The following is a 21,642-nucleotide window of genomic DNA, read 5'->3' on the forward strand; positions in this document are numbered from 1 at the left end:
TGGCAGCCGTTGCCCACGCCATATACTGTACTCTGTGGCAACACAATTAGCAACAGAAACGACACATTGTTGATATCCTGCAGGACCTTGAGAACACAACAGCAGCAGCCCGAGTGGGATGTCCTCCTGATGTCACACAGGGAGCGGATTCATTCAACCACCAACCACCATCCTTGCACCTGCCCAGGATTTATTTCTATCCTTCTAGAAGGAACGCACGGACCATCTCACTTAGACGCTCAAAGAGCATCACCACTTACAGCAACTGACATCAAGGCTTGATTAGTTATCAGATATTGCAGGGTCACCTCAGACGATGCAAGTGCATCTCCATCTTTTCTGCGTTTTAAAATCAGATACCATCCATTGCATCCCACCTCATCTGACAGTCTATACTTGTGTTACCCTCACCAACATTTCACAGCCTTCCAGTAGGGGGCCCCATTTTCTTACAAAACCTTCACTCATCTCCCATCCCTCCTCGCCCCACGGATCACACAGCACCATGTCCACCTCGTCATCCTGATACCCCTGAGACCCGCCGTTCGCGATGTTATTGTAAAATTCAGTCGTGTTATACACGTCTTGGTACATGATCAGGTTATCTCGAAGCTTGGGAAAAGGCACCGAGTCGATCCAACTCTCGTGTGGAACGCTTTTCTGCAATGATGTCGGCCGCAGGGAGCTTCGGTCCATATTTAGGGGTATGAGAAAGACGCTCACGACCACGTCGGTCATATACGCCCTCGACGAGTTATATTGGTCCAGCGGTATCCAGGAACGGTCCGCCAAACCAGAGTCTGCAAGCGGGAAGGAATCAGGAGAGACCGACGAAGACCAAGGGAACGACGCATTATAGATGTCTGTTGGTGCCGCCTGAACTGGGGCTCTGCTGCTTGACGGGATGCAGGTGGCCGGAAATGGCATGAATTCGGCGATAGAGGATGGGTTGAAGTCGGAGAATGCGGTTGGACTAGTCATCGGGGCCTTTAGTGCAACGAAGAAATCGGACGCATCTGCCGGCAATGGATATTCTGCAGCCGTCTCCTCGCGTGGTACCCCTGTCTGGTCCTGGTCTTTTTGTTTTGCGGCTGCCTTACGCTTGCCTGCACAACATATCAAAAGCCTTGTGTCAGTCACTCAAAGCATATGGGTTGTCCTCGAGCCAGGACCACCACTCTGAAGACTTACGCCATGCCCGCTGATGAAGCCGATTCTGACGACGCCTACGCTCTGTCGGATCAGTTACTCCAGTCCAGTCATCTGTGATCTCGAGAGCCTGTCATCAATTCAGTGTTAGCCCAGGCAGCAATTTGGAGTCGGAAACATCAGCATCAACGCACTTCGGATAGTTCTTTTTTCCGGTCAAGTACCAAACAATGCATTCTTTGACTCGGACCTGTCATGATTTCGGGTTCGGTGTAAGTGACTAATACGCTGACGAGTTTGCTGATAGGGCGAGGGACGCTCGATTCAAATAGGAAAAGAGAAGCTGATTCCCTGACAGGCTATGCGTCTTGGGCAGCTTTGGAAGCATTCTGCATATATATCTACTTCTCCACTCTTGACCTTGAACCCCTGATATCGAAGACGGAGAAAGCTTCTAGGACTACGCCTTGAGCTTCAAGTACCGCGGAAATGACATCTGATTGGACGCTTGGCCGCCAGCGGAAAAGGGTCACATTGGTTGGTCTCGTTCGCACCTAAGCAACCTCGCATTACCGCAGCACCCTTCACTAGCCTGCAGCCGGCTTATAATCCGAGCTGTGGACACTACCAAAGTCCGAGATGTTAGTCTCAAAATGCTCCATTTTGAGAATGGGTGACAAGGGCAGTAGTACTAAAAGGGCGTTGCTCCTGGGATCTGATGGGATGAGTAACGAGATACTTTGCTGACTTGTTCCCTTGTTTGGAAATCGAATTGCAAGTTTCTGATAATAGAACATCGAGAGGCATCACATCGAACGCAGCCAGCATCATCAGCATCATCATACCACCACGCCCGCTACGACCCGGGAGCCACCCACTCGTCGCGACACCACAATGAGCGGCAGTACTGACCAAACCACAAACTCCTCTAGTACATCTCGGCCATCACTCTCACAGCAGCAATGGGTATCCTCACCAGCTTCACCACTCGGCATCGTGTTTCTCTCCGCCTGCAATGAAGCCCCTACATCTCAAGAGACCTATCTGCAGAACCATCTGAGTAACTACGCCCGAAGCTTCTATTCGACGCCACCGGGGTCATCCAGCCCACCGGGTTCCTCCTCACAAGTGACATCCTCTTCCCGTCCGTAGGGCTATAGCACCAGCGGGTGTGGACAGATGACGGCATACTTGGCAGTACCTAATCGAATCTCATTTTCTTTCCGGTGCGTGGCAGAACCCAATCATGACTGCCAGAGACGTGACCACTCGATGCGGCCTACACTGCAGAGAAAGTCTATCTTTTGCTGCATGTCATCAATTGAGCCCTACGCTTTGTGTCTCTGCTGCGTTTGAATGGGGTAGAAGTCAGCAGTAGTGATGTACTGGGACTAATTCATTCGCTTAAGCAAAGTTCTTTTTTGGGTGTTTATGGGGCGGTTTTTTGGCACTTGGTTATAGGTTTCAGGGTGGGAGTTACTCTCCAGTTGGAATTATTTCTTTTATTTTGGGACAGGGCCTAATCCGAGTTGGGGGGAGGATGACTGAAGAGGGTCCAATGGTTTGGATATCACCATCACGAAACTCACCACCATCACACACATTTCTCGCCGAAACTCTTCGAATATCGAGGCCGGATGGAGCAAGAATCATCACGGGAAGGACCAATTCCGGTGGGGTTGAGCGGCGGCAAAGGGAAGGGCGGAATGTGTGTGTGTGTGTGTTGGGGGGGGGGTTGGTAAACTCTAACTACTTCTAGAAGCAAAAGATGGGAGGGAGACTCTAGGACGCTTCTGCGGCGGAGACGGGTTTAATCACCGTCACCGGTGGTCCGGTTCCTCCTGGAAAGTGCGGTGGTAGCAGACATGCATGGCCCGTTTGATTGGGTCGACGGGAGGATCAAGAGGCGTGTTTCTTATTCATGGGTGGTGTTTCTTGGGGTATTGGGTTAGTTAGGGGGGCGAAGTCCGAAGGCGGCGAGGTATACGGTCAGGACTTGATATCACTTGGGGGGTGGGGCAAGACTGGAAACAAGGAACAAGGCGGCGAGCAAACAGGAAGCCAACAACCAAGACATCAACAACAATATACACGAACTTTTTCAACGCGATTTAGAAACTCTCTACAGGACATGGGTGTTTGAAATGCAGATATGATTCATCCTTACATTTATCTGCCCGCGAGCTTACTCATCTCTACGGCGGTTGGCTTTGAATTGGCTGACTGGCATCACACCAAGGTTGTATTGTAGCCTGGCCTTGGCTTTCTACAGCCCGATTTGGGGTATATCTTTCGAGCTGAGGCCGCAACGTTGCGGAGAAGGGGAGCAATGAATGGGTTGATCTCGATGCTTTTAAGAAGCGAAGAGAAGAAGGTGTATGGAGGGAATACGCTGTTTTGGTAAACTCCGGTTGTTGTCGGGGAATACCGACTGATGATTTTGTGGTGATGGAGTCAGAAAGGGTAGCTCGTATTCTGGGGGTGGAGAGGATGTGCACTTGAATGTGTGTTATGGACCAAGTCTGCCTTGTGAGTTCACGGGAATGCCGATTGTTTATACGTTCTGGGCAGCATGAGAAAAAGAAGGGGGATCATCAACATGTCAAACTTGGCCTGCAATACTCTGGATGTAAAGACTGGGGTGGCAAAGTAAGTTGACATGTCATCGTCCTCTAGATTGCGTGACAAAGGTTGGCCAAAACTCCTCCAGAGATAGTGTATAGCTTTTTCAAGATAGTTCATAGACCTTGAATAATAAGTGATGGCCATTCAAAGATAGTGGACATGCCTATCCGTGTCTTGAGGATGCATTCAATAATAAATAATAACCATTAAATGATAGTGAACAGGCCTATCTTTATCGTAAGGAGGCGTAAGTCGATCGCCCATCTAAGTACATTTGCTAACTTGCAGCACTGCTGATATTATCCGGGGCGTGCCCCTTCCCCAGATACCAGTCCTCTTTATAATCCCTACTCAGAGCCGCCCTCCTAGTTACCCCCATATCCACACTCACGAGCCATACGCTCCTCGTACTGCCCATCCTCCTCCGCCAGCCGTTCCAGCCGTGCCAGCCGTGCCAGCCGTTCAGCAGACTCGTCAACGTCCCTGGTGCTAGGCGAAGGGAAATTAACCCGTGGCACTTGCTTCCTTTTTATCCCCTCCACCCGCTTCCTCACCACCTCGCCAATCCCACGTTGTGAGACTTCCGCAGAGAAAAGCCAAGGAGGCAGCGGCATAAAAACCTCTGCCTTCAAGTCAGAAAACGTATTCAACAACCATCCGGCAGCCAAATTCACATTCCCAAGCCACCTCGCGGGAACCCACCGCCGAAGTGCACCTTCCGGACCGAGGGCACCTGTCCCCCTATCAGGCCAGCACCGAATAATCGGCGACTCAGGGCTTCAACCTCTCCGCGGGTAGGCCCATCATCGCCCTATCCCCACGGTGATTAGGATGAGCAAAAACATCCTGGTCCATCCATCTGTACACAAACGCACGAGTAAAGCCAAACAGCTTGACACTCCCATCACTCAGAATCAACACCTTGCCCGGGCCAAGAGCATTGATCCCAATCTCAACATTCCACCACATTTTATGACTCGCCTCCGACACCTTCCGTAGAATATCCAACCGAGTCTTCTCATCAGGAAGCATACCATGACCCACCGTCCCATCAATGGTACGAGCCCTCCCAATCTTCTCCTCCATCGTCTCCGCCCCCTTGTAATGATCCATCAACACCATCCTCACCCACCTCGCCGTCCACTCCGGGACGTGCGTCTCCACCTCAAAAGTAAAACTCCCATTAAACTGGGGGACGATAACCTTCAGACCCTTCCCCTCCCCAAAAAAAAAAAGGACGAAAACACTTGTACGCGTGCGTCTCGGTAGCGTAATCAAGCTCCACCCTCGCCATGCAGTCCAAATACTCGTAGCACGCCTTCCCCTTCATCCGAAGATCACACCCTGGGTTGCCGTGGGGTGGGCGATCCACCCCGTCGTATATCTTCGCGACGAACGTGTTGTTGGGTTTGTTGTCCATGTAGCAAATCACCACGTGCGGTCCCCCTTCGTTTTCCAAATCGTTAAAGTTGCGGGTGGCGATGTCTTGAGGGATGGTGATCTCGTAGATATCCCCAAAGTCGATAGGTTTTGTCTCCGTGGGGGGGGGTTGTCAAGCGCAATGTTGATACGGTCGGTGAGGGAGCTGCTTTTGGGGCCGGGGTGCTGCTGGTGGTTGTGGCCGACGTGGGAGTAACGACGGGGAGGTTCACCATTGTAGTGTGTACCCCATGGCCCGGGTGCTCGATGTTTGAAGAGGGTGAGGACGCGGCCGGGGCGGTAGCGTCCATGTGGACCAAGGCGGTCGGGCGAGGTGATGGTGATGGTGTTGTCTGTGCTCATGGTGACGAACGGGTTTTGCCTTGTTGATAGATAGTGTGGGAAGATGTCAGGTATGGAAAAGATTGGCAGTTGAGAGAGGCAGCTAAGTGTGATGTGTCGGGTAAGGAGGAAAAGTGTGGGCTGGGTGTGAGGAAGGGTGGCTTTATAGATTTGCTAAACTCTACAGAGAGCAAAAGACTTCAAGCCACTATGGAAAGTTCAGCACATGAGAGAAAGTTTAACACAGAATCAAAGTCTAAGGAAGAGAGAAAACCTTCAGTGGTGGAAAAGATGGCTTGGTTTGCCGTACTGTTGTCTTAAGCTTAGATGCTAGAATGTGTTAGAATTAGACTGATAAACCTACATGATTTTGCAAACACCTGTAACTTTATGGGTATCGTTTCGTTTGCCATTTAGTATCCCAGTGTATAAATAAGCGGCAGACACTCCGGCAGGCCACCTGGTTCCTAACCTCTTCAATTAAACCAAGATAAATCATTATGGGGGCTTGGCACTAAAAACTAACGACTCTCTGAATGCCCAAAATATCGCTCTGGCCACATATTGAACCACCGTTTGGCCGATCATATCGCTATGTGAAGAGTATCGCTATACTTCGTATGGCTGTGTATAGGTCTGACCGCAAAGCTCCAACCTCCCCTAATCTTCCATAAATGAAAATGATAAGCCCCCATTATGACTTACTCACCCTTCTCCTCCTCGGCCCTGCCTCCCCTTTTGCAGCATCACTATAATTCGTACTCGTCCCAATGCCCGAGTCCTTCCAATCGCTCCCCTCCCCATCCTCCTCATCATCCCCCTGTTCACCAAAATCTGGCAATTTGGTCATTAAGAGGTCCAATCCCTCGTCGCCTTCCTCCTTCTTAATCTTCCCCTCCAGCGCCGACGAACTCTCATACCTCAACGGCGGTTCTCCCGTCCCAGTAGGAAATGTTCTTTCCGTATCCGACATCTCATCTTCCTCCTTAATCAGACTCCGTTCCAGCGTCGGTTCCTGTCTCGGTTCCCAGTCTTCAATCTGCTTTTGTTGATCGCTACCACGAATACCCCCGAGAAGCAGAATCCCCAACGCCAAACACCCCATCTCCACCGCCCAAAACAGCCCCGTGATTCCAAAAAACGACAGGATACGCCATTCATACATCACCCACCTCAATCCCCTCAACCTGGCCACAATTTCGACCCGGCATTCATATACCCCCAATCCCTGCCCAGCCTGCACCTCCACCACCATACTCCTTGGCATCTTCTCCCCCTGTCCCTGCCCCTTTCTCAACCAAGAGTCACCCCTCCCACTCCCAAAAGCCACCCCCTCCACCATCTTCACCTCCAACATCGTAGCATCCGCCCGTTGCGTAAACAACACGTGATACGGCAAAAACAATATCCTCTTCGCCAACGAAACCAACGGATCAGTATAAGGAATAATTGCCGGCCTCGCACTTGTCAATAACACCGTCGAGGACTTCATCAACGGCCCCAAACTGAGACTCGTCACCAAATCCGTCTGCCCGGTCGTCTTATCCATCAACACAACAGGATTATACATCCCCGCCCCCCCAGCAGGTGTGTGCTCCGTCAGGTCCGTATCCAGCAAGTGGATCAGCACCATGAAATTCCCCCTCTTTGTATTCTCCGGCGTCAGAGGCAGCGTCAACGAAACCGATATATCGTACGGTTGGTCAGGGAGGAGCTTCAGGCTTGTTAACGCGACCGGGTTTTGGCCGTATCTGCCATCAACAGTCAGCCACAGACTTCTAAGAAAAACAGGGGAGAAGGGAGAGAGAGGCAAGAGAGCACACCCATAATGCAGATAAACCTCCTGCTCATGCACCTGTTTGGGCAGGTAAACATAGTAAGAGGCCACGTAGACCACCGCAGCAACAAGATATAGTATGACAGCCGCGGTGAGTAGCAAAATCGACCATATCAAACTCCTCTGAACAGTCCTAGACGTCAACAGGTAAACAACCCCCTTCTTCGTCTCCCTCAACAACGCGCGGAGCCCGGATGTGATCTGGCTCCATTGGTGGGATAGGAGGGCAAATTCGTCGTCTTCGCCGGCGGCAACAGTGTTGCGTTGGGCCTGGCCACATCAAAAGGTTAGCGATCCAGATAGAGAACTTATGAAACTCAAGGGAGGGCGACGCGTACCATCTTGTCACAATTACCTGGATCCAATGGCCTCGCGTGGATCAAAAAAAAACCTAGTGTATCTCCAGCTTGTGGTGGTTGTCGCTCTCTCTACCAAACGTGGTTCATTCTCCGGATGTAATATTAAGATGTGATGCTGAAATCGTCTGGAGGAATTCGCTGCCCTCTCTTTATTACCACATACCGTGTCCGTTCCGTGGTTCCTGCCCAACTGAGGTAACTTCACTCACACACGAAAAATGTCAGGCGCATTCTCATTGGCATGTGAAGTGCGAAATTGCAGCTGGCTGTTTGGGGGAAGAGCTAGGGACCAGGAGCTTTCATCCTCCCCCCCCCCACCCACTTTGTGGCATCCCTGCAGCGCCTGATGTCATCCCAACTTAGCGCTTCACATGGGTCTTGGCATCCAATATCCGATATCCACTACTTGGGTCTTGCGAAGAACTTCACGTCGTTGCGGTAACCTTTGGTGTGGCTGAATGAAAGCGTAACTGGAACATGGTCGTCTGAGTGTGTTCAAAGAACACGAGAAGATGGCGTAAACGCCCATCTGTCAACAACTGATGACTCCGATGGTACGAACTACTACCGGCCTGGTAGCAGGAAAGATAAACATCTCTCCCGACGCACATGCAACTGGATAGACCACGTTTATTTCCATCTCTGTCTTAAAACTAAACAACAACATAGCAATGGGGTAGTCGTAGTAGCAGTAACCGGAAAATGATCCCAAGCATAAGAAAACAAGCTGAAAAAGAAAAAAAGTGAAAAAGAATCCATCAATCAAAATCAGAACAAGCTCGCTCGAGCAAAAATCCCCAATACAAAACCCCATCGTTCCATGTACACATTTCAGACATCCCAAATCGTCACCATCCCCTTCTTAAGTCCAACCCAAGCCCTTGGTATCCCCCATCATTATAAGCAAACCATGACAGATCCACCAACCCAACCCAACCCCAACCATACCGCCGTGAAGAAGTCGGAGGGATTCACCCCTTTCCCACATCTTCTTTTCCACCTCCATCCCATAACCTCCTACTATCCTCCTCTCGCCATCTTCTCCTTTCCCCATCATATCTCCTTTGCCCTGTTCAACTCCCCTAACTCAGAGGCTGCAAATAGTTACTGGGCACCAACCCAACCTGCCCATTCCCACCCTGCACCGTCGCCTCCCACCACCCATCATCCTGATGCCTCAACACAGCCAAAACATCCCCCTTTGCAAACCCCAGCTCCTCCGGAATCGCCGCTTGGTACATATACAGTGCTCGAGCTACAACCAACGTTAGCCAACATCCCCCCAAATGAACTTGTCACCGTTAAACTCACCAAAATGCATAATAGCCCTCCCATCCCTAGTATACGTCCCCGGATCTCCCACCTGCCTATCCCTCCCCCCAGCCCCCCCAGCAGCAACACTCTTGCTCCTCGCCCTGCTCGCCCCTCCATTCCCACCACTCCCCTCATACAAACTCATATTGCTCGCCACCACATTCCCACTGCTCCCCGCCCTGACGTTCCCGGCCGTATTGCTCCTCCCATGCCTCCCCCTCTGACTCCCCCCATACAAACTCCCCTCATCCCCACCACCACCCGTCGGGATCGACCCCGCCACCGAAAGCGCCATCGAATGATTCTGGTGTCCCGACATACTACTCGCCGGCCTCTGACTATACGGCGCCGGGCTCGCACTCCTCCCGTCACCCATCACGCTCGGCGACCCCCTCCCGGGCTGCTCATACCGACCAGAATAACTCCCCCTATGCTGCTGCTGTGACGACACAGACCCCCGATGCTGCTGACTCTGATGCTGACTCCCCGTCGAACTCGAAAACATATTCGGACTCGCACTCCCATTCCCATACCCGACACTGGGACTAGCCCTCGACCCCGGTCTAGGACTAGCACTCCTCGTCGGCGCCGGACTCGCCGCCCTGACCGTATCATTCCCCCTCGTCCCCGGCCTCGACATACTCCTAGCATAATCCCCCCCACCACCCCCCCCAGACCCCGGCCGTCCCCCATCAAACAAGCTCCTCGTCTGCGTCTGAAACTTCTCCGAAGCCGCCTTCATCGCCTTGGACGTGACCGCCGGCGGCGGCACCCCCAACCGCTGAACCTGAACCTGCTGATCATAACTTGGCGGCGGCGTCCCCCTCATGGCAGCAACAACAGCGCTGTTCCCGCTTACACTCATCGCTCCCGACCTCCCTCCAGGAGCGGGCGTGGCAATACCATGATAGTGATCTGCCGACACCCTTCCCCCACCACCGCTACCATTCATCTTGTTACTCCCCGACGTCACCCCCTTCAGCTCCGCAAGCGCCATAGCAATTGGGTCGTCTTCTGGTGTAGCCGGCGAAGCTTGCTGTTTTTGACGAGCAGTGTCGTCAACCTGGAAGACGTTTCCTCCCACGTTGAGTGCGAGGCTAGCATTGGCAGCAATGGGATCGGGACTGACGCTTCGGTCGGGGGTGATGACCTGGTCGTTGCTCTTGTTAAAAGCCCCCGTGAGCTGGGGACGCTGGTTGTTGGTGGGGTGCCAGGTGTTTCTGCTGTTGGGGGCGACTTCCTTGGTGCTCTTTCTGCGGAAGGGACTGTTGTTTCCAAAGAACCCGCTCTTCTTCTTGATGACCTTTTTGTCGGGGGACTCACTGCCTTGTTGGGGCTGTTGCTGTTGTTGGAGTTGTTGAGGTGGTTGCTGTTGCTGTTGTTGGACAGGGGGTTGGCGCTGTTGGGCTGGTGGCTGCTGCTGCTGCTGTTTGACGGGCGCCATGGCTTGCTGGGGCGGTTCTTGACTAGAGAAGGACGTCTCGCTGTGGGAGCCTCTGCTAGAGGGTCGGGCTGATGTGGCAGATGGCGCCGTGCTGAGGTCTGAAGCTGTGGGCCGGCAGAGCATGGTCATGCCATCCATTGGGTAGGGATCGTGAGGAACAGGCGCGAACTCGTTGGGGTCGTAGTCCATGTTGCTGGCTTGAGGAGACTGATAGCCTCTAGGCGCTGCCCTCCGTTGATCTTGTTTCAAGTCTTGCTGGGGAATAACCGGGACCGCAGCAGCAATCGCCTTCTGAGGCAACGCCGCCGCTTGGCCTCGTGCCGGCTCAGGATCACCATGAAGCTTCCGTGCCAATGCCGAGTTCGGATCGTGATGAGACTCAAAAGTCGAGGGTTGTGGCGACGAAGAGCGGAAAGCCGGGTTTATACTCCTCGAAAACTGCGCGACCGAATAATTATCATCGTCCGACACCTCCGACTGGGAATCCATATCCCCCCGGCAAAAGTTGATGTACTTTGGCGCATCTGGGATCTCCTGACCAGTCCCCTTCTCGGTGATGAACGTTATTATGTCCTTCTCCACCTCCATATGTTCCAGGGACAGCCTGATCTTTTCGCAGGAAGAGTCGTCACTAACGCAGACAGTCGATGCAATATTCGCAAACTGCCAGAGGCTGCTCTTGGTGAAATCCAAGCGCTCCTCCTCTAAATCCTGGAACTTGTCAGCCGCCGCCTTCCACTCCCTGTTCCACCTCGCCGTTGTCTCCTCCAGCGCCCTGACCGCAGCCTCGTACTCGGCGTTGGAGGCAGCCAAGCTGATCTGTGTCTTCTCCAACTTCGCCTTATTCTTTCTCTCCTCTTGGCCCATGACCATGTGCCCTTGCGCGAGGTAGCCCTTGATCTTGAGACACTCCTGCTCGTACTTGTCTCTCGTCTTGTTGACCATCTGCGTCTGCTGCACCTTGGTCTTGAGCAGCTTCTCCACCGTGTTCTGCACAATCTTTCGTCGCTCCTTCATCCCACCAGCAAACGCAGCCAGGGGTTCCTCGAGTTCGCTCTTCATTTGCTGCGCGATATGCTGATGCTGTTTGCCCATCGACTCGACTTCAGCCCGGACAATATCCAGCGACTGTCTCAAAGTCCCCGTCTCCTGCGAACCCAGGTTCTTGCGGCATAGCGAGAGTAGTTTTCGGGCGTAATCGTCTTCGATAGATGCGCGGGCTGTTTTTTTTCCCTGACTGTCAGTCGATTCTCACCTGGCCTGAAAAGGAGAGAAACTCACCGCTGTAGAAGTTCTTGAGTTCATCGCATGTGAGCTTGGCGTTTGCCATGCGCTCGAGCAGGGGTCCGACACCAGCATCGTCTTTACCCCAGAAGTTGTTGGCGACTATTATTATCGGAAAAAGTCAGTCGTTGAATCCCCCTTCCGAAGCTGTCCAGCTCCATCAAACTTACAAGAAAGGGCGACGGCCGGCCCATCGTTGTAATCGGCCGTCATGGCGCCTGACGGAGAAGCGAAACTGAAATTGACCTAGGTATTTCTCCTTTCTGCTTCAAGTGTAAATCCCCGGAAAACACTAGGAAATTTTGCTATGGCGCCGCAGCGTCGCGGGCAATGTGCTCTTCAATCTGATATAGTGTTGCAAAAATCGATATGGAAAACCCGCGCGCAAAGTCGGCCAGCGAGACAAGACACACAAAAGGAAGATTGCCGCTGCGGTAAAAGGGCTGGTAAAGACAGTTTCAATATGCCGGGTGAGTTAAGAAGGGGGGGTTGGATCTGGAATGTATAATGGGTGTTGAAGAAAGGGAAAGAGAGCAACAGTTCTTGGTTTCCTGCTGCACAAGTGTTGACTTCCTTTGCCGCTGACGCCGGGTTGGATGGGTTGGTCGCGAGGGGCAACCACACTGCACAAGCGCCGAGCCGCTCTGACTTGCATGATCAGCCCTCCCCCACCATTGAAGAAATGATGGTTAGCGGGGGACTTTTACTCACTTTCTTGCTTTTGTGGTGTTTTGGCGACGGTAAACCAAACTCAAGGCCTTTTGTCAAGATTGAGGATGGTTTCTGGAGAGGGAATTGTCGTCGTGGGTCAGACAGAAAAGTGGGAAGACCCTCACGAGCTGATGATGTGTTAAGGAGGGGCTGGGAAAGCCTTGCTCGATTGCTCCCTATTCGTTGGCTGTCCTGCGCTAACAACGTGGTGCTCAGATCCGCCTTCTTCGGAAAGGGGCACATTATCCAAGGTCAAAATTGTGCTTCTTTAGGTATTGACGGGTCCTAAGCGTCTATCGCTCGGGTTCCAGCTCAATCAACATCACTGGTAGTTGAGTCGCAGCAACCAAAGTCGCTCGGCTTATGGGTGCTTGGGCAGGTGGCAAAAGATCTCTCGCCCGCAAGCCCACTATGTCGTCTCTAACCGCAGTCGCCCAGGCCTTTAACAATCGGGTCAACGCAACCCCCAACGGCATCATCTTGGGCTTGCGGGCGATTGTTAATCGTGATAGCTGCAGAATACGAAAAGAGGGAAGAGAACGACTGCATTTCTTTGTTTGCTTTTGGCTTTCACAGTGCGCTCCTTCCTTTAATACGACCTTGTTCGTTCCTTCCCCAAAGTGACCCTTCGTTCGTTCTTTCCCCCAAATCATCCTGGTCAAGGCCGTAAAACCACCGTACTCTCCCATTCAGCCTTGTTTACTACTTATATGAAGAAAGCTTAAGACTTAGTATAGTATGGCTTTGAAGGGCTCGGGAGGACTTGTCTAGTTTAGTTTAAGAGATGTTTGGACTATAGAGAGAGGCGCTTTGGACATTGATTTGGTATGTGTATGGTCGACCAGATCATGAAATCTTCAGGATATGAGGTGGGAAGCTCTGCCAAAACTCAATACAATTACACAGTATGGTCAAACCTCAAGTTGGGATTCTTTTTCCTGATCTCAAAATTCATGACTGATCCCCTCGTCTCAGCTTTAGAAGATCCACCAACTTCACCGACCCCTTCCCACCCCAGCCATTTGGGCCACTATCCACCTCTGGACGAATGGCGCAGTACCAAGCCCACGTCCTCCTATCGAGTTCTGCCACATCAAGATGATCCGCCCAGCTATCAAAAAGCAATCTCAACGCCCCAAGCAACAACCCCAAGTTCTCCTCCCTCTCCGCCTCCAGTACTTTGGCCGTTTTATGCACCGCTTTTTTCTTGGAAGGGCTCGTCGCTGTTTCGTCGGCTGGCGGTGGTGATGGCTTCCCAAAACTCCTCAGCAGATACGATCTGGCCGCCTCGGGCCGGTGAATATGCATCCCCACCACATGGGTTAGCGGCTGCAGCTGCTTGCCTGACCCGTAACCTCCAACTGTGGTCCCAGGCTGGGCTTTTCTCATGGCCTCGAGATCCAGGCCCCAAAGAGCCTCGCCTCCGAGTGAAATACTTCCTCCCGTCTTTCGCATTCGTTCACCGAGCGCAGACGTAACCGCATTTCTCATCAACCTCCACCTGTCCGGCCCTAACATCGTCCCTCCGAACCAACGGGTGAGAACGACGAGTGTATCGACCGCCCCAGCCTCCCGCATAACCTTCAGCATGAGATCCCCACACCCAGTCTCCCCATCATCAAACGACTCCTCCCTCATGGTCCTCTGAGTGAGCCAATTCGCATTCTCAGGCGGCTTCAGCCGGAAAGCCCAGGCATTATGCGTTGCACTCTTCAACTCAGGGTGATTATGCATCAAGCTCTCCATCAAGTACTTCCTCTGCGACGGTGACGTTAAATGAATGGCCCTCGCCACAAACTTGGAGTCCTTCATAATAATCGGCGGGCTCGTAGACCAAGTAGCCGTAGGTGTAGGCGTCGGGTCCAGCGTCGAGGCCGTCGTTGCACTCGTCTCCTGTGACCCTCCCGCTCCATCCTTTTTTTCGTCGCCGGACCTTTCCTCACCTTTCCACTCATACCCACTCCTTTTGAGAACCGCAACCTCCCTACCCATTACCTTCACCCTCGGCTGACCTTCCCCATACCCCTCCTGATCCGCACTGGGGCCTTTGTCCAGTCCCAAACTCACAGCCTTGGACCGAGAGTTGGCGCTCACCACCGCCTGACCGAGGCTGAGTCTACTCGATAACGGCTGCTCAGGCATGGTATATCTAAGCATCTCCACCGCAAAGGCAAGTACGAGTGGCGCCCGGTTAGTTTCGATGACCGTCTCCTTTATAGTATCCTCGTCTGTGCATATTGGCAGCTCCAGGGAAGCCTCCAATTCCTGGGGGGTCATTTCAACAGGGCCAGTCATGAAAACGTCGCTTTTGGCGCGTTTGGATACCGGTGATGTGGATGATATTGATGATCCACGCTTGAGAACACCGCCGCCAGAGGGTGGTGATGATGACTGTGTGGCATTTCTCTTGATGACGGCCTTGCAGGCGTTTTGGAGAGCGCGTGCGACCTTGTCGTCTTTGAGAGCTTCCTGAACGGTGGGGAGGGACGCTTCGGATATTTGTTTGATGCTGTTTTGACTTGTTAGTTGATATTGAATCGGTATAGATGTCGATAAAGTCGTATATTCCCAAACGAATATGAGGTCGAGGCTCAAAATCAAGCCGATAGCTCACCTCCTGAGATCAACTGCCTGGAGGGCTTTGATTGATGTCATAGCTTGGAGCATGGGCATTTTTCTTGTGACGGTCATGAGCCGTATGAGTTCTTGGAGATCCTGTTGGGTAGCCATCTTTGCAATGTGACTGACTGCCTGGAAAACGATGAGGCCGGTAGACGTCTTCGTGAGAAATGTCGTGAAGACGAAGTGATGGTCGCGTGTGAGTGTCAGGAGAAGGGGCGAATCAGGATACCCCTGGCTATCTTTGTGTGGGGAATCTAGGCACCTGTGGAGCCGTGTGCGGGAAGGTGGGGGGGTGGCATCGTTGACAGAGAAAGACCTGCAACAAGATAGCAAGGCCTTGAAAGACAACCAACAGGCCTTCAAACATAATTAACAGGCCTTTAGGGATAGTTGATAGGCCTTGAACACGTATCAAAAGGCCTTGAAAATATATTAAAAAGGCTTTCAAAACATATTAATAGGCCTTCGAAGATATTAACAGGCATTTCAATAGAGTTGAGAGGCCTTGAAAGACAGTCAAGAGGCATGCTAACCATTTTCTCAGGTCTGTCGATTATCTTCCAAGGCATTAATTATTTTGTCCATGACCTGACAAGGTGGGCCTTCACCGTGGTGAGCGTTGATTATGTAATATCCACATTCGACACTCAACAAGAGTTTGATTGGCCGGAAAGCTCTGGCTCACTCAAGCTTCACAAATGACCATCAAGGGTGAGTGAGAGCTCACACCACACCCGCCCAGGCCACCACCGGATCCCGTACCCGGACTTATATGAGAACTGGGCAACACCCATCACCCCTCTCTCACACCACAACCATGGCCTCCCGACTAAGGCTGTCCTCAAGGACACCCTTCTCATTACACCCTCACCTCTATTCACCTTCCAACATGTCCAGCTACTCCCGCCAATTAAGCCTCTCTTCAGCCCTCCAATACGCCAAACGAAAACCATCACCATCCTCACCACCCTCGCCACCCCAAAGCCCCCTCCGCTCCAAAAAGTCCCCCCTCCCCCCACCGAACAACTTCGTCCCCCCAAAACCAAAACTCTCCCTCTACCGCGACGACAACCCCACCTCAAAACCCCCCCTCACCCTAGAAGAAAACATCCAACGCCACCGCAAAATACCCCTCTACGGCGCCCTCGCAGTCGCCTTCCTCGCCTCCTTGTACATCTCGGCAGTAGTAACAAACACCTTCAAAAACCCCCGTCTCCGACCTCGACCCCCTCGGCCCATCCCTCCCCCAACCCCACCCCTCCTGCTGCCCCCCAACTGGCCTACCCCCCTCATTAACCCCCGTCTCCGCCCTCGAATTCGACACCTCACTCAACACCTCCGAAAGTCTCTCCCGTATCACCGCCAACAGAACCTACCTCGCCAGCCGCGCCAAAGGCCACGTCTTGGAAGTAGCTTGTGGCACGGGGAGAAATCTGCCGTATTACAGCTGGGAGTATGTAGTTCACCCGTTCGAGGAATACTCCCCCGAGGAGCAGCTCGCCAAGGCGAGGAGTAGGATGGCGAAGATATTGGATATTAAAAGGGGGAGTTCGTGGGGGTATGGGACAAAGTCCAAGGTTACGGCTGGTGAGAGGAGGGTGGGGGGGATGGAGGGTGAGGTTTTGTCATATACGGCGGTGGATGTCTCGCCTGAGATGTTGTCTGTTGCACGCAATCGACTAAGGGAGTCAGTGCCGGGGTTGAGGCAGGTGATGGCTAAGAAGAGGGCTGAGCCCTACCCAAAACTGACGAACCCTGAGGAGGTCGTGCCGGTGGTTGCTGCGCTGGATGGGAGGGTTCAGTTACTGCTTGGGGATGCAGAGGCGGGACTGCCAAGGGGGAGGGAGAGGTATGATACGGTTATTCAGAGTTTCGGGCTTTGTTCGGTGAAGGATCCACAGGGGTTGCTGGTGAAGATGGCGGGGAGGGTGGTGCCCGGGACGGGGAGGATTTTGTTGCTGGAGCATGGGAGGGGTTGGTTTGGGTGGATTAATGGACTGCTAGACAAGTACGCGCCGGGGCATTTTCAGAAGTTTGGGTGTTGGTGGAATAGGGATATTGAGGGGTTGGTGAAGGGGGCGAGTGAGGAGCTGGGGGGGAGGTTGGAGGTGGTGAGGATGGATAGGCCGTGGTATCATGCGGGTACGACGGTGGTGTTGGAGTTGAGGGTGAAGGAGGAGGGGGAAGGGAAGTGATGTGTAGGATTGGGAGTGATGAGGAAATGTGTACGATCTGAATAACAAAAGGCAGATATGTGTGATGGAGTACTCTCGTGTATTTGTATCACTGGCAAATAGACAAACGATCCAAAGTTTTTTGAGCTAGACAAAATAAAAAAACCGGATAAAATCCCCTATATATCACCATCTCATTCCAACCAAAGTCATCCACCAAAACCACCCGCAAACACGCACCATTCACCAAACAGCAGCCCAAGATCCCCCATCTCAGCGACGCTTTTCCACCATCCGAGCTACCAAGCAACTGTCGTTGTGAAAGGGGATCAGGCATCTCTGACCCCTCCATGACACACTCTCTAGGTCCACGCCTCCGCCTCATCTTGTTTACTGTGCCGCACCACCCTTTCAAGTTTGGCCTCCATGCCATGGACGAAGCACACATCATCAAGAATCCTCTCAGGATGTGCATGGTTATTCCTGTTACTACGTCCCGGACAGTGAATCTGCCATAGTTGTAAAAGCCGTCAACTCGTAGTCTAGGGCAGTGCTGGTTGGAGAGCGAACGCGCTAGTTATCTTTCGATGCATCACGGTAGGATCCTCGGATAATAGAGTCCAATTGAGCTGGGTGAGTTGGTCCCGTTGTAACTACTTGCGTCCATCTGGATCCGGAGGCCACAGAAAGCTCACAAACAGCTCCTGTTCGATCAGCGTTCGCAGGCGCGCGGGAGTTTCGTCCCCGCTGGCGCTGTCAATTATGGGTTTCTCAGACGGGACATAGTTTTCGAGTCATCAAACAAGCCGTTTGTAATCTGCAAAGGCGGTGGGTTGGTTATGCTTTAGTTGCTAATGATCCAAACAATTCTGGTCAACATGCTTGTAGGCAATATCATTGACGTGCCCAATCATCAACTCCGACTCTAAAGATGCCCGTCTCATTTCAGAATGCAACCGAACTTGTTTGTTCAAGCCTTGCTTGGGTGCTCCATACCCTGTTATAAAGTTGGAAAAGAAAGCAGAGAGTACAGTTGATGGGCCTCATGTTAAAGAGACCTATAACAAAATGGACAGCAAGAATAAGGCCCGTCGGAGATTGGAAGGAGACTCTCCTACGATAGGTAGCAGTACTGCTTCCGACCAAAGGACGTCATTGAGAGAACGATAAAGTGATAGGAGACTATATTGTATTTCTAACGCCCTCATTCCCTTGGCACCAACGGCCTCCAGCCAAGCCGGACATCTAGGTCTCACTTCTTCTCCTTTCTATCATCATCACTCCAATGAGTAGAAAGGATCCGTGCACTCCCGTCCTCTGTCGTCTATAGCCAGTAGGTGGTATCTAGCAACTGCCTCCCAAAAACGACTCCATCCTCATCGTCCTGCTCGGAGGGCTGAATAATAATACAAAATAACGGAGAGAGCTGAGTTCGAGATCAAGAGCTTCTTCCATCTCCCTTTCCTGCTCCGTAACAAAACCCTCCTTTTTTGATCCCATCGCCCCCTTTTGTGGTACCAGATTGAGCAGAAAGAGTAGAGTCGAAACTGCATAAGCACACGTCAAAAAGCCAACAATAAACGCCGGATATAAAGAAACCGATCGCAAAGCCACCCCCAACTAAAAGCCAAGATAGTAAAAATCCCCTGTAACGCCATATGCAACCCACATCAGCTAAGTAGTCATAAAACGCCATGCCATGCAATATCGCCATGATGGTACCGTTCCAAACGACATAGCTTCGTCTATGGGGAGACCTGGCCCATTTTTGCCGTCCGTTCCCGACCAACCGCCCAAGAGAGACATAACAAGAAAGAAATAATGAAAAGGTTAAAAAACGTAAAGCATCGCGGACAAGTCGTAACAGGCCACATGTGACCCAAAGGAAATGCTGCCGGCAATCACCCGGATACAGCCAATACTGCCAACCCCCAGATCGTACACAACGTCATGCATGCTCCCATCCTGTCATACGTACACCAAACCGGAGCCTTGCGCGTCTTCGCGCTCAGTAATCGCTCAATAGCCCATCAAGCTCGTCAAGCTCGATATTTTCAGGGCTGCGGTCCCACTCCAGCATGCTGTCCCATTTATTCCAGCTTTCGGTCTCGAGGTCTTTCCTGCTGACGGGGAAGTACATTGTAGACCGGATCGCGGGACTTGAAACAAACGACAGATTGGTCGCATTGTTATTGCTGGTTGTGTTGTTCCCGCCAAAGAGCGATCCCTCTTCTTTTTCAAGATCCAAGACGGGCAATGGCTCGACAATGGTAGGCGGGTTGGCCCTGAGCAGATCGCCATTGAGTTTCCTCTTTTGCAGGCCAGTAGCCGTCTGAGTGAACTCCTTCTCGTCCTTTTCGAGAGGAGGCGAGGCCGCACGACGGCTGCTGCTGCGGCCATTGCTGTGGTGGGCAATGAAGCGAGAGGTTGGGGGCAGGCAGAAGCCGGGAAGCGAATAAGAGCCGATAGGCGTGCTCGGCATTTCGTCATCCATATCATCAAACTCTGGGCTTGAGAGATCCACCTCCGGGCTGGGCGACAGCTCGCGGCGCCGAATGGCGTCGGAGTCGGCGTCCTCAGAGTTGGAAGCTCCACTGGACAGAGAGGGAGAGATGATGGTGCGACTGTGCGCAAGGTGGCTCAAGGTGGCCGCTTGCGCCGGGTCCGGGAGCGGCTGGTGCGGGCAGGTGGTGAGGTAAAAGTATGTGCGCCTTGGGTGGACAGACTCAAGCTCCTTGGCCAGCGGGCAAGGCGACTGAGCTGACCAGCCGCTGCGCTTCAAGTAGGTGGCTAACCTTGATGAAATGATGGCGCACGGGTTGGCGGACCTGAGAGGAAAATGGTGAGCAAGAGTGACTCTGAGGTGGGGGAGACCGAAACTCTAAACGGTTCAGAGAAAGAGAGAGGGGGAAAACATACTGTTGAACGATCTTGAGCTGCTGCATGAGGACAGCAGCGAGCTCCTTCACCAAGTGTGGTCTGTTGCCCGTGTTTTGGAGCTGAACGATGACAGCCTCGACGATCTCATCGTTGACGGCGTCCATGTCGATTGGTTTCGAGTCCTCCTCGTCCATCTCGATGGACTGTTGGGCAGCAGGAGGGGATGGCGGGGGAGTGTCTTCGAACTTGACTGTCTGGCTATCGCGCCTCTTGGGCAGCGGCTCTGAGGTGTGCGCATCATCGTCATCCTGAGTGTGCGCGCGTTTTAGCCTCCTGGAGGGGGCTTCCTTTGTGTTTGATGAAGCCATACTTGACTGAGTAGAAGAGTTGTGGTTGTTGGAGGAAGAAGAAGCTCGGCTGGCAGCAGCGGCGGCGCGGGCAGCGTGAGTTACAGGAACGTGGATTCCCAACGAGTGCAACGACAACGACTTGCGACGAGTGTTGTATGGACGCTCCGAACGCTCGGGGCGCATGATTGTGGTTGGGGCCATCGGGGGCAACAGCGAGACTTTAAAAAAAGATAACGAGAGGGTTTGAAGTGGGTAGGTAGTAGATACTAAGCTATCTCCAGACCAAACCTTCTTTTTCTTTTTCTTTTCTTTTTTTGTTGCAACCGCGCTTCACACTTCGTTACCTGCAGGAAGCACGAAATACCCGTTCCGTCACTTGTTGGAACAAGACAAGAGCAAGGGAAGACAATAGACAACAAAATGGGCGGGCGGAGAGAGGCGGAGGGTTCGGAAGGTGGTGGAGGTGGTGGATGTGGTGGATGAACCCTTCATTGAAAACGGCAGAAAAAAAAAAAGTTGGTGGGACTCCCCGGCTCTGTTTGGATGATGGAAGGGGCAACGGCAGTCGATGCGACCCCAGCGAGTGGCAGCCAAGTCCCTAGACGACCGCTGCGACAGGGGGGCCACAGCAGGATACGGCAGGGATGGTATCACAATCCGTCTAAAAAGGCGGTATGGGCTAGGGAATCGGCGCTAGAGGTGGGGTAAAAAAAAGAAGAAGCTCCCCGACGTGCGCAAAAACCTGCAGTCGCATGCACTTTCTTGCCTGCAATGCTGCGCTCGACTGCGCTCTTCCTCATCATCCAGCTGCGCGGGCCCACATAATTTTTCTGACTGTCACGAATCCTGTGTTCCCTCACGATGTCAGAGCTCACCACCACCAACTCAGGTCGACTGGGTTTGTTGGTTATCGCGGGGAAATCGCATGGCCTCCGAGGGGCAGTCACGCCGAAAATGGACATCCGCCAATAAGATGAAGCAGTTAACCAGGAAAGGCAGTTCTGATCGCCCCCCGTCGAAACAAAAAAGGACCCTGTTCTCGCTCATCCGAGGCACGGCGAACAATGGCAGGCAGAATTGCTCCGTCATCAGAGCATCAGTGGACATATTACATACATAGCCTGTTGTTGGC

At 52.6% G+C, this 21,642-nt stretch overlaps 6 protein-coding genes across 6 annotated transcripts; all 6 read right to left on the bottom strand.

Moving 5' to 3' along the window:
• Positions 1-390: 390 nt before the first annotated feature.
• Positions 391-981, bottom strand: QC762_408458 (uncharacterized protein; the record flags this gene model as incomplete). Its single annotated transcript, XM_062890300.1, has 1 exon — positions 391-981. One exon carries the CDS (start codon positions 979-981, stop codon positions 391-393), a length of 591 nt encoding a protein of 196 aa, XP_062743630.1.
• Positions 982-4,545: 3,564 nt separating this feature from the next.
• Positions 4,546-5,556, bottom strand: QC762_408455 (uncharacterized protein; the record flags this gene model as incomplete). Its single annotated transcript, XM_062890299.1, is given in 3 exon segments — positions 4,546-5,020; positions 5,028-5,259; positions 5,346-5,556. Coding segments are annotated over 3 exon segments (918 nt in total).
• Positions 5,557-5,926: 370 nt separating this feature from the next.
• QC762_408450 (uncharacterized protein) lies at positions 5,927-7,993 on the bottom strand. The gene is made up of 3 exons (XM_062890298.1): positions 7,711-7,993; positions 7,359-7,642; positions 5,927-7,286 (listed from the first exon to the last, which is right to left on the bottom strand). Exons 1-3 carry the CDS (start codon positions 7,711-7,713, stop codon positions 6,230-6,232), a joined length of 1,344 nt encoding a protein of 447 aa, XP_062743632.1. The 5' UTR covers positions 7,714-7,993; the 3' UTR covers positions 5,927-6,229.
• A 197-nt stretch (positions 7,994-8,190) lies between these two features.
• Positions 8,191-12,961, bottom strand: HOF1 (formin-binding protein). Its single transcript, XM_062890297.1, has 5 exons — positions 12,485-12,961; positions 11,944-12,417; positions 11,771-11,875; positions 9,043-11,709; positions 8,191-8,986 (listed from the first exon to the last, which is right to left on the bottom strand). Exons 2-5 carry the CDS (start codon positions 11,984-11,986, stop codon positions 8,814-8,816), a joined length of 2,988 nt encoding a protein of 995 aa, XP_062743633.1. The 5' UTR covers positions 11,987-12,417; positions 12,485-12,961; the 3' UTR covers positions 8,191-8,813.
• Positions 12,962-13,407: 446 nt separating this feature from the next.
• On the bottom strand, positions 13,408-15,499 carry QC762_408430 (uncharacterized protein). Its single transcript, XM_062890296.1, has 2 exons — positions 15,099-15,499; positions 13,408-14,993 (listed from the first exon to the last, which is right to left on the bottom strand). The coding sequence occupies exons 1-2, from the start codon at positions 15,212-15,214 to the stop codon at positions 13,436-13,438; spliced, it is 1,674 nt and encodes a 557-aa protein (XP_062743634.1). The 5' UTR covers positions 15,215-15,499; the 3' UTR covers positions 13,408-13,435.
• Positions 15,500-18,459: 2,960 nt separating this feature from the next.
• Positions 18,460-21,103, bottom strand: QC762_408410 (uncharacterized protein). Its single transcript, XM_062890295.1, has 3 exons — positions 20,531-21,103; positions 20,200-20,443; positions 18,460-20,108 (listed from the first exon to the last, which is right to left on the bottom strand). The coding sequence occupies exons 1-3, from the start codon at positions 20,709-20,711 to the stop codon at positions 19,289-19,291; spliced, it is 1,245 nt and encodes a 414-aa protein (XP_062743635.1). The 5' UTR covers positions 20,712-21,103; the 3' UTR covers positions 18,460-19,288.
• Between the last annotated feature and the right edge of the window lie 539 nt (positions 21,104-21,642).

The sequence above is a fragment of the Podospora pseudocomata genome, chromosome 4, assembly GCF_035222375.1.
Source record: "Podospora pseudocomata strain CBS 415.72m chromosome 4, whole genome shotgun sequence".
In the NCBI taxonomy this organism is placed as follows: Eukaryota; Fungi; Ascomycota; class Sordariomycetes; order Sordariales; family Podosporaceae; genus Podospora; species Podospora pseudocomata.

Excerpts from the sequence above, each read along its gene's own strand:
- QC762_408450 (XM_062890298.1), bottom strand. Across the intron at positions 7,287-7,358 it reads GAGGTTTATCTGCATTATGG|ATACGGCCAAAACCCGGTCG; the intron begins GTGTGCTCTCTT and ends TGTTGATGGCAG.
- HOF1 (XM_062890297.1), bottom strand. The coding sequence starts at position 11,986 with ATGACGGCCGATTACAACGATGGGCCGGCCGTCGCCCTTTCTT. Across the intron at positions 11,876-11,943 it reads GCCGGCCGTCGCCCTTTCTT|TCGCCAACAACTTCTGGGGT; the intron begins GTAAGTTTGATG and ends CGATAATAATAG. Across the intron at positions 11,710-11,770 it reads ACTCAAGAACTTCTACAGCG|CCCGCGCATCTATCGAAGAC; the intron begins GTGAGTTTCTCT and ends GAAAAAAAACAG.
- QC762_408430 (XM_062890296.1), bottom strand. The coding sequence starts at position 15,214 with ATGGCTACCCAACAGGATCTCCAAGAACTCATACGGCTCATGACCGTC. Across the intron at positions 14,994-15,098 it reads CAGGCAGTTGATCTCAGGAG|CATCAAACAAATATCCGAAG; the intron begins GTGAGCTATCGG and ends AAGTCAAAACAG.
- QC762_408410 (XM_062890295.1), bottom strand. The coding sequence starts at position 20,711 with ATGGCCCCAACCACAATCATGCGCCCCGAGCGTTCGGAGCGTCCATAC. Across the intron at positions 20,444-20,530 it reads CAACTCTTCTACTCAGTCAA|AGCCGCTGCCCAAGAGGCGC; the intron begins GTATGGCTTCAT and ends CGCACACCTCAG. Across the intron at positions 20,109-20,199 it reads CAGCTCAAGATCGTTCAACA|GTCCGCCAACCCGTGCGCCA; the intron begins GTATGTTTTCCC and ends TTTTCCTCTCAG.